Source organism: Trichechus manatus, unplaced genomic scaffold, assembly GCF_000243295.1.
Source record: "Trichechus manatus latirostris isolate Lorelei unplaced genomic scaffold, TriManLat1.0 scaffold00013, whole genome shotgun sequence".
Classification (NCBI taxonomy): domain Eukaryota; kingdom Metazoa; phylum Chordata; class Mammalia; order Sirenia; family Trichechidae; genus Trichechus; species Trichechus manatus.
The window spans coordinates 22,831,616-22,850,337 of record NW_004443949.1 but is presented as its reverse complement, the minus strand read 5'-3'; the positions used below and the strand labels follow the sequence as shown (position 1 = coordinate 22,850,337).

The 18,722-nt window shown below is 39.1% G+C and overlaps 1 protein-coding gene across 1 annotated transcript in view; it reads right to left on the bottom strand.

The window, feature by feature from the left end:
* The window catches only part of COMMD6 (COMM domain containing 6), a 22,508-nt gene extending 4,113 nt beyond the window's left edge, over positions 1 to 18,395 (bottom strand). Inside the window, exons 1-3 of the mRNA XM_012554156.2 lie at positions 18,305 to 18,395; positions 18,205 to 18,216; positions 720 to 872 (exon numbers count right to left, since the gene is read on the bottom strand). Of these exons, the coding sequence (XP_012409610.2) occupies positions 720 to 872; positions 18,205 to 18,216; positions 18,305 to 18,388 (249 nt within the window). The 5' untranslated portion in view covers positions 18,389 to 18,395. The remainder of the gene's footprint in view (positions 1 to 719; positions 873 to 18,204; positions 18,217 to 18,304) is intronic.
* Positions 18,396 to 18,722: the final 327 nt, after the last annotated feature.

Below are 18,722 nucleotides of genomic sequence, written 5' to 3'. Positions count from 1 at the left end.
GAGGAAGTCAAGGAGATATAAAGAAATAACAGACTGGTATAAACTTAGAAAAATAGGGGTAAATATTAAGGTAACCACAAAGGAAAGTAACAATCCTACAAGTCAAAATAAAAAACTAGAAAAATATAAAGACTCAGCAAACATAAAATCAACAACAATGAAAATGTGAAAAGAAAATATATAAAGTAAAATACTGGTGGTATAACTTCCAGCTTCATAGCAACAGTGAGAATAGTAATAGCATGACTCTAAATATAAGCTAGTCAGTTACTCAAATCGCTAGCTAATAAAACCAGTCATCAACTTATGCTCTTGCCTGCATTTTGTAAATAATGTTAGTCTGAAAATGCAGAGCAAATTTTATTCAAAAATAAGATTAATTTAGTTAACATTCTTGAATATTAAGCCATGGTTAAATGCAAAATAAATATCCTGCCAGAGATGAAAATCTAGTAAATATGTTCAGAGAGGAGTGCTGTGAAAGTGACCAAGTGCGTCACTGCACAAATTCAGCACATTACATTGAAAGTATTAAAAATAATTTATCAGATTTCCTCAGAAAACAAATTCAAATTTTTTGGTATATACTAATAAATACAAAAGCACATCAACTTGCAAATAAAAACAATTAAAATTTTACTTTAAGAAAGATTTTACACATCTTTCAAAGCAGCAATTATAGAAAAATGAACTAAAATGTAGTAAGTTAAATCACAAACCTGAAACTGTGGAATTGTCATCTCAAAGGATTTGTTCTTCACTTGGCCTGACTGATCTGCTACTTTTAGCATCACTGCAACATAAGGATACTTGAGAGATCTGCAACTGTCCGAGCTCACAGCCATACCCAGTTTCCACTGAAAATCTATAAGCTTTAAAAGACAGTACAAAACATCAGTAAATAACTCTGCCCGGAACGCAGATATTTATTCAATCTTACTGCTCTCACTCTCAACTTTTAATTTCAACACTGGTCATAAAATATCTTCATTTAGTATTTCTAGAGGAACAATTATCAAATGAAAATGGAGAGGAACAATAAGGGTTGAAGGATGTAAAGAAGTAGAAAACAATAAAAAGAAAATAGTTTTTTATGTGAGAATTACATTTAAAAAAAACCAAAAAGTAAAAAACACAAGAACAAAAATCGCCTTTGGGTGGCTCCTGCTGAAGGAAGATGTGGTAATAGTAGTTTTCCTTGTTGTTGTTAGTTGCAATTGAGTCAGCTATCCCGTGTACAAAAGAATGAAACGCTGCCCAGTCCTTCATGATCATTGGTATGTTTGAGTCTGTTGCGGCTGTTGTGTAGTGCCTTTGCACTGAAGGGACTCATTTATCTTCCAGGACAATACTGGACAACTTTCTGTTGTGACCCATAGGGTATTCATTGGCTAATTTTCAGAAGTAGATTTCCAGGTCTTTCTTCCTAATTTCTTAGTCTGGAAGCTCCACTGAAGCCTGTGCACTATAGGTGCCCTGCTGGTATCTGAAATACTAGTGGCACAGCTTCCAGAATCACAGTAACATGCAAGACACCACAGTACAACAAACTGACAGAGAGGTGGTAGACTGGTTTTCCTTACTGGCCTTTAATTTTGTTTCTGCACTTCACGGGGCTCCAGATGCTTTGCAGTGTCTCTTACCTCACTTTCCTGTTCCATATATAACTTCCCCCATTCCATACCCCAAAAGTCCTAAAATAGAATAGGGGTTATAGTATCTTCATATTTGATAGAGGCACACCTGGGAACCATTCCAGTTTCTTTCCTCACCATAGTCCTCAAACTCTCACAACCTCACCCCAACACTAGCGTGATTACTGAGCGATAAAATGGTTTCAGATGCCATCATTGTTCATGAGGGTGGAAATGTGCCAGGTGAGGCGCTATGCATTCTACATGTATTAAATGACTCAATGAATCATCATAACATTATAGGTTATTATTTCCATTTTGCAGATGACAAAATCAAATTTCAAAGAGCTTAATGTGCGCAAGGTCACAGATTTCTGGAATAAAAATTGAAACCAAGGTCTGATTTCAAAGCCTGCATGATTATTGACTACTGGCTACCTCACTACTTCTTATCTGGTTCTTGTCAATGATTGTTCAGTGTTCCCATGGCATCAAACAGGACTGGATAAATGCAGCTCTCAATACTGACTCCAAAATACAAGATCCTTGAGTGCAGGAATTTTGTCTGTTTTGTTCCCAAAGCTTAGACCAGTATACAGCAGGTACTTGGAAAAGACTTGTCCTCTGACAGGTATCTTTTGTTGTCATTGTTAGCCACCATTGAGACAACTCCGACTCATGGCGACCCCAAGTACTTAGAGCAGAACTATGCTCCACAGAGTTTTCAAGGCTGTGACCTTTTGGAAGCACACTGCCAGGCCAGTCTTCTGAGGCACCTCTGGATGGGATCAAACTGCCAATCTTTGGGTTAGTAGTCAAGTGCTTAACCATTTGTGCCACCCAGGGATTCCTGATATCTTTCACTACCTGTTTTTTATGCCGAATGGGCAAAAAGTTTTGCTTGTAAATAAACATCTTTTTACAAAAAGTGGGATAGGTGTGGGACCAAAATTTCCTCCTGCCTCAGACTAGCTTTGGACCAATCTGTCCCAGCATTAAGGCCAGGATGGTGCTGATAAAAGGTTACCATCTTTAATAAGTAAAAAGATGTATGAACTCATTTTAATAAAAATGCCTTATACAAAAATAGAGAAAGGATAGTAGGCAAATCATAAAAGAACTATAAACGGCTAATAAACATATGAAAAAGTACTCACCTTCATAAGGAAACAGTGAATGCAAATTAAACTCACAGTAAGATACCACTGCACACCTCTCAAACGGCAAAAATTTAAGTCCAAGTATAATAGGCAAGGAAGGATGTGAGGCAGTGAAAATGTCACATGCTGTTGGTGGAAGTATAAACTGGGCCAGCCTTTTGGAAAACTGGCTTTTTCTAGGAAAACTGAAGATATACATATTTTGTGACTCAGCAATTCTACTACTAGGTATATAACCTAGAAAAACTTGTACATATGTACACAGAATATATACACAAGAATGTTCCAAGTAGCTTTATTCCTAATAGCCCCAAACTGGAAACAATCCAAATGTTCACTGGTAAATGGATAAATGAAATGCTATACAGCAATGCAAATGGATTTCAGCTATACTTAACACCAAAAATGTTGAAAGAAACAAGTCAAAACTTGTAATTTCATTCACGTAAACCTGAGAAACAGGTCATACTATCTTGTTTAGAGATGCATACACAAGTAGTAAAACTATAAAGAAAAGTATAAACATGATTACACAAAAGGATTACCTGTAGGGTGGAGGGAAAGGAGAGGTTTGATTGGGGAGGGGCACATGTCCAACTTCTGGGTTACTGGTAACGCTCTACTTCTTGACTTCTGATTATGCTTACACAGGTGGTCACTTCAAAATTACTCATTAAACTGCCAATACTTTAGGTACTTTTCTGTATAGATGTTCTCTTTCACATACACCCAAGAAAGACAGAGGGAGGGAGAAGCGGGGGGTTGGGGGAGGGGAAAAGAAGAGGGGAAGAGAGAGAAGAGAGACACCTCCAGTTGAGAGGGAAAATTTAGAGAGGTTAAGAGGCTAGTATGATCAAGGAACACTTTTCAGTAACACTGTTCAGAGGGAATAAGCTTTAAGCTCAGTGTTGGGGGTTGAACTGCATCCCTAGAAAGATATGCTTAAGTCCTAACTCCTGGTACCTGTGAATGTGACCTTATATGGAAATAGGGTCTTTGTAGATGTAATCAAGTTAAGAACAGACATAGAGACAAACACACAGGGAGAACACCATGTGACAATGGAGACAGAGACTGGAGTGATAACATCTACAAGCCAAGGAATGCCAAGCACTGCAGGCAATACCAGCAGCTGGGAGAAAGGAATGGAACAGATTCTCCTCTAGGGCCTTCAAGAAGAGCATGACCCTACTGACATCTCGACTTCAGACTTCTAGCTTCCAGAACTGTGAAAGAATAAATTTCTCTTGTTTTAAGGCCATCCAGTTTGTGGTAATTTGTTATAGAAGCTCTTTGAAACTAATACATTCAGCTTTGAAGAATAAACAGAATTTAAATTAAGAGGAAAATATGTCTTATTTATATATCCCATAAATACACCACCTAACAAAGAGTACATGCTTAATACATATGAAACTGAACCAACTAGAGATGAGAATTGTCAAAGTATGCTTACGGGATAGAGTATCCATTGTAAAGTGGTAGGCTCTTTTCAAAAGTATGGAAAATAAAGTCAACAAAAGTGATTAAGAGGACAATAATTCTTTGCAATAAAGTAGTCACATATACTTTACTATTGAAAACATAGCATATTAAGTCATCTCGCCTTTTCCTGTAAGCAGTAACCCACTGAAAGTTTCTGAGTAAGGGGATGACATAAAAGTATTCATTAAAAAAATCTTAATCTGGTGGCAGCAGAACACAACAGTAACGCAAGTATGTGTTGTAAGTGCCGGAACTAAGGTGGTGATTCTATAAAGGATGCCTCACTAGGCCTTGACAATTGTCTACATAGTTATGGGAGGTACCAAAGATAATTATAAAGATTTGAGCCCAGCTGACTGGAAGAATACTGGTATCATGTATCAGTTTGGACTTTATATATTTTAAGTTCAAAGATACCATCAAGAAGTGATGCTAGGAATATCAAAATAGGAATGTTTTAAAAAATGGCTAAAAATCCAAGAACAGAATCAGGGGAGTTCATGCTTAGAGTTTTTATATCAGTTGCAATATATCCAAAATATCCAAAAATTTAACTGAGGACTTCTTAAATTTACTCTGTCTGTACAATCCCTCGATGAGAGAATTTCCATTTATACTCTTCACAGTAAAATGGCAAAAGCATTACCCAAACTCTCACAGACAGAAATAAAACCCTGGATTATCTAGAGCATTTCAAGCAGAAAAGCAATTAAGAAACACAATGTTGGAATCCACTGACCATTACAACAGTGAAACTGGCAGGTAAGTAAACAGAGATGGCTGGCATCAAGACACTTACTGTGCAAAGTTACTACTCATGAAAAAAAAGAAAGTTGGGTTTAGGGTTATGAGATTAGGATTTCAAAAACTCTAAACTCAACATTCAAGTGTAAATTTCAAGCAAACCCTCTAACAAATGTGGTTTAGCCTTAAATAGGAATTAACTGCATAGGAAGTTAAGGAAAAGAAAAAACTAAAAAGGAAAAAAAAAATTAAAAAAGAAAGCATACTAATCACTATGGAGAATACTAAGAATGAAGCAACATACATACACCAAAAAAACCAAGCCCACTGTCGTCAAGTCGATTCTGACCACAGCAACTCTGTAGGACAGAGTAGAACTGCCCCGTAGGGTTTCCAAGTCCGTAAATCTTTATGGAAGTAGACTGCTGCATCTTTCTCCCATGGAGTGGCTGGTGGGTTCAAACCGCTGACCTTTTGGTTAGCAGCCAAGTGCTTAACCACTGTACCCTGAGGGCTCCTGGCAATGTACATAGTAGCTTCAAAATTCTTGTAGAAAGCAGAAAATTTAAAAAGGAAAACATGCAAAGAAAAAAGCTCCTAGTGAGAAAGAAATCTAAAAACAATCAGAAGTAAAATGAGTACAAAGGAAAAAAATAACAACAAAACAAATAAAGATAAAAAGGTACACAAAGAAATTAGCTGTAGAGTTAATCATACTAAAAATAAATTAATATGATAGCTGAAGTTATTAGTAATAAAAAAATCATTATAAACAGTCTGTAAAAAAAAAACTACAAAACATTTTAGTTTAAATTTAACTTTTATTTTTCAAAACCCAACATAAGAGAATATTAGGAAAAAAATCATGTACCATAATAGAAATTATTTTCATATTCTTGTGTCCCCACCTCCCATATTTCATCTATAGCATGTAATTTTTATAGATAGAAGCAGTGAAAACATACACTTTTATATTCTACTTTTTAAATGAAATTTTTCAAGTGGAAAGAAACTTACACATCAAGTGTTCTGCATACATTAATCTAATTTCTCTCGAAAGTGGCAAGGGCAGAACTTAAACAACCCACCCAAAGATCCAAAGTAAGTTGAGGTGATACTCAAATCCAAGCCTATCTGATTCCAAAGCCCATGCCTTTTTCATTACACGAAGCTGTAACTTGATTACTATTAAAAATTAAACTAAGATTTAGTAGGTCAGGAAAGTGGGTTTAGGAAGACTGGAAGCATCTGCTTCCTTCTTCATGGAATGCTTGCTCTTGGGACTCTCCTTGGAACCCAGCAAACATGATGGGAGCAGTCGAGCCACTAGGAGAAGCCATGTGAAGGAGAACGAAGCCATTCCAGTTACCAGCTCTAGCTGGGTTCCCAGCTGACAATAATCAACAGTCACATGAATGAGCCCTCTCCCAGCTCAACTGGGCCCTAAATGACTGAAGCCCCAGCCAGTGTGACAGGGAACAGAAACTACCATCCCATTACGCCCGATTAACTCACAGAATCATGAAGAGACAATAAAACCACATTTAGGTCACTAAGTTTTGGGGTGGTTTATTATGTGGCAATAGATAAACAGCAAACACACTAGTTGGAAAAAAAAATGTTGTCAATAAACTTAATGGTAAAAAAACCCGTTGCCATAGAGTCGATTCCGACTCATAGTGACCCTACAGGACAGAGAACTGTTCCGTAGGATTTCCAAGAAGCGGCTGGTAGATTCAAACTGCCAACCTTTCGGCTAGCAGACGAGCTCTCAACCACGACGCCAATGATATGATTTATCAAACATGTATTCTCATAACTATATAATTTGAACTATATTAGTTTGTGGACATTTTAGCAAACTCAAATAACCAAAAGATATTTCATATTTAGTTAGTGTAACTAGTTACCTCTGGGATCTTAACACTCCCCGGAAAATAATAGAGAAAAATAAAGTATTTCCCGTGAAAATCCTTTGTAATTGTTGTAGTTGTTAGGTGCCACTGAGTTGGTTCCGACTCATAGCGACCTTATGTACAACAGAACGAAAAACTGCCTGGTCCTGCACCATCCTCACAATCCTTGTTATGCTTGAGCCCACTGTTGCAGCCACTGTATCAATCCATCTCCTGGAGGGTCTTCCTCTTTTTCGCTAACCCTCTACTTTACCAAGCATGATGTCCTTCTCCGGGGTCTGGTCCCTCCTGATAACATGTCCAAAGTATGTGAGACGTAGTCTCGCCATCCTTGCTTCTAAGGACCATTCTGGTTGTACTTCTTCCAAGACAGATTTGTTCCTTCTTTTGGCAGTCCATGGTATATTCAATATTCTTTGCCAACACCATAATTCAAAGGCATCAATTCTTCTTTGGTCTTCCTTATTCATAGTCCAGATTTCATATGCATCTGAGGCAACTGAAAATAAGGTCAGGCGCACCTTAGTCCTTAAAGTAACAACTTTGCTTTTTAACACCTTAAAGAGGTCTTTTACAGCAGATTTGTTCAATTCAATGCGTCTTTTGATTTCTGGACTGCTGCTTCCATGAGTGTTGATTGTGGATCCAAGTAAAATGAAATCCTTGACAACTTCAATCTTTCCTCCGTTTATCATGATGTTGCTTAATGGTCCAGTTGTGAGGATTTTTGTTTTCTTTATGTTGAGGTGTAATCTGTACTGCAGGCTGTGGTCTTTGATCTTCATCAGTAAGTGCTTCAAGTCCTCTTCACTTTCAGCAAACAAGGTTGCATCATCTGCATAAAGCAGGTTGTTAATGTCTTCCTCGAATCCTGATACCCCATTCTTCTTCATATGGTCCAGCTTCTTGGATTATTTGCTCAGCATACAGATTGAATAGGTATGGTGAATACAACCGTGACACACACCTTTCCTGATTTTAAACCATGCACTATTCCCTTGTTCTGTTTGAACGACTGCTTCCTGATCTATGTACAGGTTCTGTATGAGCACAATTAAGTGTACTGGAATTCCCATTCTTTACAATGTTATCCATAATTTGTTATGATCCACACAGTCAAATACCTTTGCATAGTCAACAAAACACAGGTAATATCTTTCTGGTATTCTCTGCTTTCAGCCAGGATCCATCTGACATCAGCAATGATATCCCCGGTTCCATATCATCTTCTAAATCTGGATTGAATTTCAGGCATTCTCTGTCGATATACTGCTGCAGCTGCTTTTGAATGATCTTCAGCAAAATTTTACTTGTGTGTGGTATTAATAATATCATTCAATAATTTCCACATTCGGTTGGATCACCTTTCTTGGGAATAGGCATAAATAAGGATCTTTTCCAGTTGGTTGGCCAGGTAGCTGTCTGCCAAATTTCTTGGCATAGACGAGTGAGCACTTCCACCGCTTCATCCATTTTTTGAAACATCTCAATTGGTATTCCGTCCATTCCTGAAGCCTTGTTTTTTGCCAATTCCTTCAGTTCAGCTTGGACTTCTTCTTTCAGTACCATCAGTTCCTGATCATATGCTACTTCCTGAAATGGCTGAACGTTGACCAATTCTTTTTGGTACAGTGACTCTGTATTCCTTCCATCTTCTTTGGATGCTTCCTGAATCATTTAATATTTCCCTGCAGAATTCTTCAATATTGCAACTTGAGGCTTGAATTTTTTCTTCAGTCCGTTCAGCTTGAGAAATGCTGACTGTGCTTTTCTTTTGGTTTTCTGATTCTAGGTCTTTGCACATGTCATTATAATACTTTGTCTTCTCAAGCCACCCTTTGAAATCTTCTGTTCAGCTCCTTTACTTCATCATTTCTTCCTTTTGCTTTACTACTTTATGTTCAAGAGCAACTTTTCAGAGTCTCTTCTGACATCCATGTTGGTCTTTTCTTTCTTTCCTGTCTTTTTAATGACCTCTTGCTTTCTTCATGTGTGTCCCTGATGTCATTCCACAACTCGTCTGGTCTTCTGTCCTTAGTGTTCAATCTGTCAAACCTATTCTTGAGATGTTCTCTAAATTCAGGTAGGATATACCAAAGGTCATACTTTGGCTCTCATGGACTTGTTCTAATTTTCTTCAGTTTGAACTTGAACTTGCACGTGAGCAACTGACGGTCTGTTCTGCAGTCGGCCCCTGGCCTTGTTCTGATGATAGTGAGGTTTCCATCATCTCTTTTCACAGATGTAATCGATTTGATTCCTGTGTGTTCCACCTGATGAGGTGCACGTGTATAGTCACCATTTATGTTGGTGAAAAAAGATGCTTGCAATGAAGAAGTCGTCCTTATGAAATTCTATCATGTGATCTCCGGCATCGTTTTTATCACCAAGGCCATATTTTCCAAGTACTGATCCTTCTTCTTTGTTTCCAACTTTCACGTTCCAATCACCACTAATTATCAACGCATCCTGACTGCATGTTCAATCAATTTCAGACTGCAGAAGTTGCTAAAAAATCTTCAATTTCTTCATCTTTGGCCATAGTGGTTGGTACGTAAACTTGAATACTGGTCACATTAACTGGTCTTCCTTGTAGAAGTATGGATATTATTCTACAACTGACAGTGTTATACTTCAGGATAGATCTTGAAATGTTCTCTTCAAGGTGTCATTCCCGGCATAGATTCAATATGGCCAATACCAGTCCATTTCAGCTCACTAATGCCTAGGATATGGATGGTTATGCGTTTCATTTCATTTTTGATGATTTCCAATTTTCCTAGATTCATACTTTGTATATTCGACATTCAGATTATTAATGGATGTTTTCAGCTGCTTCTTCTCAATTTGAGTCATTATTGTTGTTAGGTGCCATAATGTGGATTTTCAACTCATAGTGACCCCATGTGACAGAGCAGAACTGCCCCATAGAATTTTCTTGGCTGTAATGTTTATGGAAGCAGATCACCAGGTCTTTTCCCTGTAAAGTGGCTAGGTAGGTTCAAACCACCAACCTTTCAGTTAGCAGTCAAGCACTTAACCACTGCACCACCAGAGCTCGTTGAAAAACCTTTACTACTAGTAAATATGTTTTCCATCCTCATCTTCTTTTCTACTGATGGCTGTCATTCTCCTAGTGGCTCAGGTTTGAAACTTTAGTCAATTTTGATTTTTCACTTCTTCCAAAAACCAAACCCATTGTCATCGAGTCAATTCCAACTCACAGCAACCCTATGGGACAGAGCAGAACTGTCCCATAGGGTTTCTAAGGAGCAGCTGGTGGATTTGAACTGACCTTTTGGTTAGCAGCCAAGCTCTTAACCACTGCACCACCAGGATGCTCCTTTCTCTTCATACTCAAAACATATATAAATTGCTAAGTACTCAAGATTTTATTTCAGCCAATGCCACTTATTCTCCCCTTCCTAGCCTCACTACTACAAATGTATTCAAGGATTAAAAAAAAAAAAAAAAAAAAAGTCTTGCCTTGATTTTTACTGCAGCCACCTAATTGGTTTCATTGTAATTTTTTAAATAATCTTTCCTGGCTCTCATCTAAATACTGATCATAAATTAACAAAATTTAACATCACAGCTCAAAAACCTGTAATGGTTCTCCACTGCTTCATGAACTAAGGACCAACCATTCACCTGGCATTCAAGGTGTCTCACAGCATAGTCCCAAACAACTTTCTGGGTCATCCTCAACAGGAACTACATCCGTTCTTTTAGATCTTTCAGCCTTTACACCTTTGCTCATTCCGCCCATTCCTCTTGGTATATAACTTTCAAAGATCTCTCTAGCACTCAAAACTCCTCCAAATTGTACCTCCTCTGTGAAGTCTTTCCTGGTTTCCTCAACCTTTCTTTGAATCTTCATGTCATTCCTTATATTCTAGCAGTTAGAACATTCTGCCTTGTTGTCATTGTGGTTTTATCTCTGTCCTTCACATTCACTAGGGCAGTTCACAAATCTTTACATGACTTGTAGCACCTAATACAGAACAGAACGACAAAAGCTGTCATATATCTGAATATATGAACTGTACAAAAATTTAAACCACTATTTCTCAAACATGGGAAGAGGGAAAATGGCACTGGATATTGTGCATCAAGAAAACACCTTTATTTTGATTCATACCATAATACTGGTAAGAAGGAAAACAATAAAATTTGGCTACAATAGGAACAATCATTCATACATGATGAGGAGTTCTAATTAGACACCTACTATAAAAGAGAAACATGAATTACTTCTAAACAAAGATGGCAAGAATCAGGATGTGAAGTAATGACTAACCTCAAATCTCCGGTGTTGGACAATGGAGCACTACAGTTTGTTAAATTTAACAAGCTTAGACTCTGGAGACAGACCTGAGTTTGAATCTCAGCTCTGCTATCTTCTAATTATGTGGCTTTAGACAAGTTGCTATGTCATTATGCTTCATTAATTTATTCAATAATTATTTACTAAATGATTTTTTTCTGTTCTATCCCCAGTGCCAGACACTGTCCTAGGTATTGGGAATGTAACAAAGAAAAAAAAAAAATCCCAGAACTCAGGTACTCACATTCTAATAAGGGAGACAGACAATAAGCAAATAAACATATGGTGCATTTGTAGTAACTGTTATAAAGATAACGTAAGGTAAAGGGACAGAGTGACCAGGAAGGCTATTTAGGTAGGGTCTGGGGGAGAACTCTGTGAGGTGGAATCTCAGTAGAAACAGACCTGAATAAAGTAAAGAAAAAAGTCACATAGAATCTAGAGAAAAGAGCATGCTGGATGGAGGGGAAGCATACTTGGTGTGTTCAGGGAACATAATGAGGTCTGTGTGGCTGGAGTGGCATGAGCTAGGGAAGAGTGGTAAGAGATGAGGGACCAGTTTTTTAAGGGTCTTGTAGGCCAAGGTAAGAAGCCCTGTGTCACAGAAGTTAAGCACTCAGCTGCTAACGGAAAGGGCGGCAGTTCAAACCGACCACCTGCTCCGTGGGAGAAAGATGTGGCAGTCTGCTTCCATAAATATTATAGCTTTGGAAACCTCATAGGGCAGCTCTACTCTGTCCTATAGGGTCGCTATGAGTCAGAATCAACTCCACAGCAAAGGGTTGACAGGTAGGCTGTCAATATTTAAGGCTTTTTTCCCAGTGTGACAGGAATCTTAAAAAGTTTTAAGCAGGGGAAAGACATGGTCTAACAGGTTGCTAAGGTTCATCCAGACTGCTGGGTGGGGCACTGACTTTAAGAGGAAAAGCAGCGAGATACAACTGGGAGGTTACTGCAGTAGACTAGGAAAGAGGATGGTGGCTTGGACCCAGGTGGCAGCAAACCCAAAAATACCCATTGTCGTTGAGTGGATTCCGACTCACACAGTGACCCTATAGGACAGAGCAGAACTGCCCAAGGGGTTTCCAAGCAGTGCCGGTGGATCTGAACTGCCAATCTTTTGGTTAGGAGCAGTAGCTCTTAACCATTACAGGAGAGGTGAATTTAGAGCATATTTTTGAAGGTACAGAACAGAGTATGCTGATAAATTGCATGTGGGGTGTGAGAGGGTTGTTCCAAGGTTAGCTCCAAGGTTTTGACCCTGAGCAACTAGATAAATCGCAGGCCATTTACTGAGATGAGGAACATTGGAAAAACCAGCTAGGGGTGGTGCTGAGAATCAAGGTTCTGATTCATTGAACATTTTAAGTTTGAAACACCTAATTTTCAATGGAAGATGGCAAGTAAGCAACTGGATAAAGGGCCTGGCATTCAGGAAAGACATCAGGGCTGGAGATACATATTTTGGATCTTCAGCATATAGATGGTAAATACCAAGAATTAAAAACAAACAAACCTGCTGCCATCAAGTCGATTCCGACTCCTAGAGACCCTATAGGACAGAGTAGAACTGCCCCATAGGGTTTCCAAGGAGCACCTAGTGGATTCAAACTGCTTACCTTTTGGTTAGCAGCCATAGCTCTTAACCACTAGACCACCAGAGTTTCCAAAAATAGATGATATTTAAAGCCATTGGACTGGATGAAAGCACTTAGTGAGGGAAAAAAAGGTCTGAGGAAGCTGTCCTGGAATATTCCGAGAGATTATGAAAAGGATTAGCAAACAAACCTGAAAAATAACAACCAATGAAGTAGAAGGAGTATTAGAAGACTGTAGAGTCCTAGGAAACCCTGGTGGTGAAGTGGTTAAGAGTTTGGCTGCTAACCAAAAGGTGGGCAGTTCGAATCCACCAGGCACTCCTTGGAAACCCTATGGGGCAGCTCTACTCTGTCCTACCAGGTCACTATGAGTCGGAATCAACTTGACAGCAATGGGTTTTTTTAAACAGGTGGAGTCCTAGAGGTAAAACAAAGAGTGTTTCAGGGAGGAGAGTCCAAAGCTGTGTCAAATGCTGCTGAGAGGTTAAATGAGATGAGTAAAAACTGACTACTGGATGTGGTAGCATGGGGATCAATGGTGACCTTGACAAGAGTGGTGGGTATAATAGCCTTAGTGGCGTGGGTTTGTCAGAGAATGGGAAGTGGGGAAGTAAACTATAAGTAGAAACTTCTAATTAGTTTTGCTGTAAAGAAAAACAGATACGGGAGAGTAGCTGAAGGTGGATGAGAACAAAAAATATTTTTTTTTAAGATGCCACTTGCTGTTGTTAGGTGCCATTGAGTCGGTTCCGACTCACAGCAACCCTATGTACAACAGAACAAAACACTGCCTGGTTCTGCACCATCCCCACAATCCTTATTATGCCTAAGCCCATTGCTGCAGCCACTGTGTTAATCCATCTCGTTGCGGGTCCTCCTCTTTTTCACTGACCCTCCACTTCACGAAGTATGATGTCCTTCTCCAGGAACTGATGCTTCCTGATAACATGTCCAAAGTATGTGAGACGTAGTCTCGTTATCCTCACCATCCTTCAGTATTGCAACTTGAGGCTTGAATTTTTTCTTCAGTTCTTTCAGCTTGAGAAATGCTGAGCGTGTTCTTCTTTTGGTTTTCTAACTCCATGTCTTTGCACATGTGATTATAATACTTTCACTTTGTCTTCTCGAGCCACCCTTTGAAATCTTCTGTTCAGCCCTTTTACTTAATCATTTTTTCCACTTACTTTAGCTACTCGACATTCAAGAGCAAGTTTCAGAGTCTCTTCTGACATCCATTTGGGTCTCTTCTTTCTTTCCTATCTTTTTAATGACCTCTTTTGTTCTTCACGTATGATGTCCTTGATGTCATTCCACAACTCATCTGGTCTTCGGTCATTAGTGTTCAGTGCGTCAAATCTATTCTTGAGATGGTCTCTAAATTCAGGTAGGATATACTCAAGGCCGTACTTTGGTTCTCGTGGACTTGTTCTAATTTTCTTCAGCTTCAGCCTAAACTTGCATATGAGCAATTGATGGTTTGTTCCGCAGTCGACCCCTGGCCTTGTTCCGACTGACGATATTGAGCTTTTTCACAATCTCTTTCCAGAGATGTAGTCAATTGGATTACTGTGTATTCCATCCAGCAAAGTCCACATGTATAGTTGTTATGTTGGTAAAAAAAAGGTATTTGCAATGAAGAAGTCGTTGATCTTGCAAAATTCTATCATGTGATCTCTGGCATCATTTCTATCACCAAGGCCATATTTTCCAACTACGGATCCTTCTTTGTTTCCAACTTCTGCATTCCAATCACCAGGAATTATCAATGCATCCTGATTGCATGTTCAATCAATTTCAGACTGCAGAAGTTGGTAAAAATCTTCAATTTCTTCATCTTTGGTCATAGTGGTTGGTGCATAAATTTGAATAATAATCGTATTAACTGGTCTTCCTTATAGGAGTATGAATATTATCCTATTACTGACAGTATTGTACTTCAGGATAGATCTTGAAATGTTCTGTTTTGATGATGCATGCAATGCCATTCCTCTCCAAGGTGTCATTCCTGGCATAGTAGACCATATTGATTGCCCAATTCAAAATGGCTAATACCAGTCCATTTCAGTTCACTAATGCCTAGGATATCGATGTTTATATGTTCCATTTCATTTTTGATGCTTTCCAATTTTCCTAGATTCATATTTAGTACATTCCATGTTCCAGTTATTAATGGATGTTTGCAGCTGTTTTTTCTCATTTTGAGTTGTGCCACATTAACAAATGAAGGTCCCGAAAGCTTGACTCCATCCACGTCACTAAGGTCGACTCTACTTTGAGAAGGAAGCTCTTCCGCAGTCATCTTTTGAATGCCTTCCAACCTGAGGGGCTCATCTTCCGGCACTAAATCAGACAAATGTTCCGCTGTTATTCATAAGGTTTTCACTGGCTAATTCTTGTCATAAGTAAATCGCCAGGTCCTTCTTCCTAGTCTTAGTCTGGAAGCTCAGCTGAAACCTGTCCACCATCGGTGACCCTGCTGGTATTTGGAATACTAGTGGCATAGCTTCCAGCATCACAGCAACACGCAAGCCCCTACAGTATGACAAACTGACAGATGAGTGGGGGAAGACGCCACTAGTGTATATTTAATAGTGATGAAGTAGAGGAAAGACATGTAAATGAAGGGGTGGGGGTGATCATTACAGTCCTCGAGCTGGAGAGGATAAAATCAAGTTAATAAGTAGAGGGCTTGGCCTTAGACGGGCAAGCCTGTCAACAAACACATCCATAATTACAAGGGAAGGCACAGTGAGTAAGAAGGCAGCAGAATGCTAAATCAGGTGATGGGAACATGATGAAATCTTTCCTGGCTGATTCCATTTTCTCAGTTACATAGAAGCAGGGTCATCAGCTGAGGGTGAGAAAGGAGTACTCAAAGCTTGGAGAGAGAAGTGAGAAAGAGAGCTTAAGAGTGACTAAATGAGGAAAACTCTACTCATCCCGTGGAGTTATGACAATTATACGGCACTGTGTAGAGTTCTGGACACAACTTTAGTGTTCAAACATATTATTGACTAGAATGAAAAAAATGTAAAATGCCAATATATTTCGGGAAACATAAAGACTATCATTTACTAACAACAATTACTTTAAGGAAGATAGAACTGAGTCTACATAAAACACTTGAAAAAAATTTTTTTGATAAAGAACTTAAGTTCCAAAACTACAATTCGCTTTTCACTATGAATACAATAAAGGAGCCCTGATGGCAGAGTGGTTAAGTGCTCAGCTGCTAACCGAAAGGTTGGTGGTTTCAACCTACCAGCAGTTCCGCTGGAGAAAGATGTGGCAGTCAACTTCTGTAAAGATTACAGCCTTGGAAATCCTATGGGGTAGTTCTACTCTGTCCTACAGCGTCACTAGGAGTCCGAATAGACTCCACAGCACAAAACATGAATACAACTAAGTTCCTTCCCCAAGTGAATTTTAGCCTCAAAAACCTCTCAAGCACTTTACTTGTATTAACAGCTCGCCAACCTTTCTCATATTAACACTTTTTTTACCCCTTCATGCAAAAAAAAGGAAGTAAATTTTTAATTAAATTAATTCCAGTACCTACTATTAGTCTTTTAATTTTCCCTCAGCAAGAATTATTGCTAAAAAGAAGCATGCTTGCTTGTTTTTGAGGTCAAACTGCCTAAATTCACATCTTAATCTACCACTTACCACCTGTGTGACTTTGGGCAAGTTATTTTGTGTCCTTCTCATCCACAGACGACAAGAGTACCTGCCCTTATTGGATTACTGTGTGGATTAAATGGTACATGGAAAGTACCTAGCATGTAGTAATCAATCACAAATGTTCTGTTATTACTAGTATTGTTAGTTAGTATTGACATTATTAAATTTTTAACTTCCCATTTTTCACTGAAGGTGTGACCCAATTAACCTTGCTACTTCATACACTTCGTTTAAAGAGAGAAAGATGGTGCTGTCAAGGAATTCAAACCAGTATAAGTCCTAAAAATTAGATATATCTGGAATATAAAAAGCACACATTAAAAATACAAATGACTTATAGCTGGGTATTGGAATTTTTTCCCTTTATAATATTCTTCAATACACATTATTATTATGTCTAACATAATACTAAAAACACATCATGAACTATGAATAAAAATGTTCAATTTTTTAACACCCCATAATCTTGTATACTTCGGCTTCAGGGTATCTTACTCAAATAGTACAATGTAAACAAATAGAATAAACAATTTATGATTCAATCAAAGGGCAATGACTCAAGTTAACTCTGAGCAAAACCAGGTAGTGAGTATATCACCATCTCTTTAGGTCCCACCTACCCCACAGGAATCCTCAAAAGCAACGGCAAGATCAGTTGGAGCCAGATGACAGAGAGGAGCAAATGGGCACCACTCTCAGCCCTTATATTTGCATTATTTTTTTACCTCAGTCCTTTTTTATATTTTATATGGACCTGCTTAACTCCTGATCTAAAATATTCTAGTTTGAGTACTCTTCGGCGGGGGTGGGGGGTCGGACGGGTGGACGGGACATGAAACCCATTGCTACTGAATTGATTCCGACTCCTGGTGACCCCATTAAGTACATCATGAATTATCTGTCTAAAAAGAGTTTAGTCATTGTGAGTGTAGTTAATGCCACTGAATTGTACATTTAAAAAATGATTAAAATAGCACATTTTGTTACATACGGTTTACAATTAAATTTTAAAATAAGAGTTTATTAGTTGAAACAACCACTTGGAACCAAGAAATAGGATTGAATAAATTCTAGTTCTTATTCCTAGCATACACACACACACACACACACACAGAGTGAAACCTGCCTTGTTTTTCCAGGTCTCACAAGTTTTCCACCTTTGACAGGGTGCAGTCTTACCCGTTTTCTCTCTCCTTTTAGTGTAAAATATTTGAGTTTTCTTTCTCTAACAGGTTTCCGCCTTACACAGGTTCTGGCTTCTGCAGGTGTATACGTGTGTGTGTGTGTGTGTGTGTGTGTGTGTGTGTGCTGCATATGTATATATGTATATATAGATGTGTGTGTATATACACATATATTTCTTCTATACCCATCACATTCCAAAAGTGTGTTTCTAGCTTCGAAAAATTATCTATCGCTTAATCAAGGAAGCTCAATACTTGGTTTGCACTTTTGGGCTGGGGTAGTTGGCGGTAGGTTAAATGACGATGGCAGATCTCAAGTGCAAAGAGGGCGGAGCAATGCAGGGGTGCGGGTGGACGGTCAAGGGCTTGCGCGCACGAGCCTCGGACTGGGAAAAGAGCTGGGGAGGCTCACAATGGCATCTTCCCCCCGCTGCGGGAGGCGGGCCCGGTACAGGTGGGGCGGCCACTCACTCACCTGATTGGTGACCTGAAACGAAAGCAGAAAACACAATTTAGGGAAAGATTTTTCAAGTTCCAGAGCTCCACTGTCGCTGCTCCTCCCAGCCTAGACTTACCCCGGATTTGGCATCCAGTAGTGGCTCACTGGACTCCTCCATAGCAAGTTCCCAAGGCTCGCTACGCGACCTCACGCAGACCATCCGCCGGCTGTCAACCCTTCCTCTTCCCCTTCCCGCCCCTCGCAGTCGGCGCACGCAGCGGACGTGGGGGAGCCGGAAACAAACAGCTTAGTGTTACTCTTACGTCTCACTTAAATATAAATTTTAGGGGAATATTGAGAAATAAAGAAATTCCCGTGGGGGAAGAATCCCAAAGATTTGAGAGATACCTTTTGAAGGTAAGGAACGTTTGACTTTAGGATGCCGACCTCCCCTTCTCACGTTGTCAAGTTGGACTCTCCCTGTCTAAGACCCACAAGCGTTGCCTCTGCGCCAGCGCAAGCGTTTGGCTGTGGAGTTTTCATCCTAACCAAAT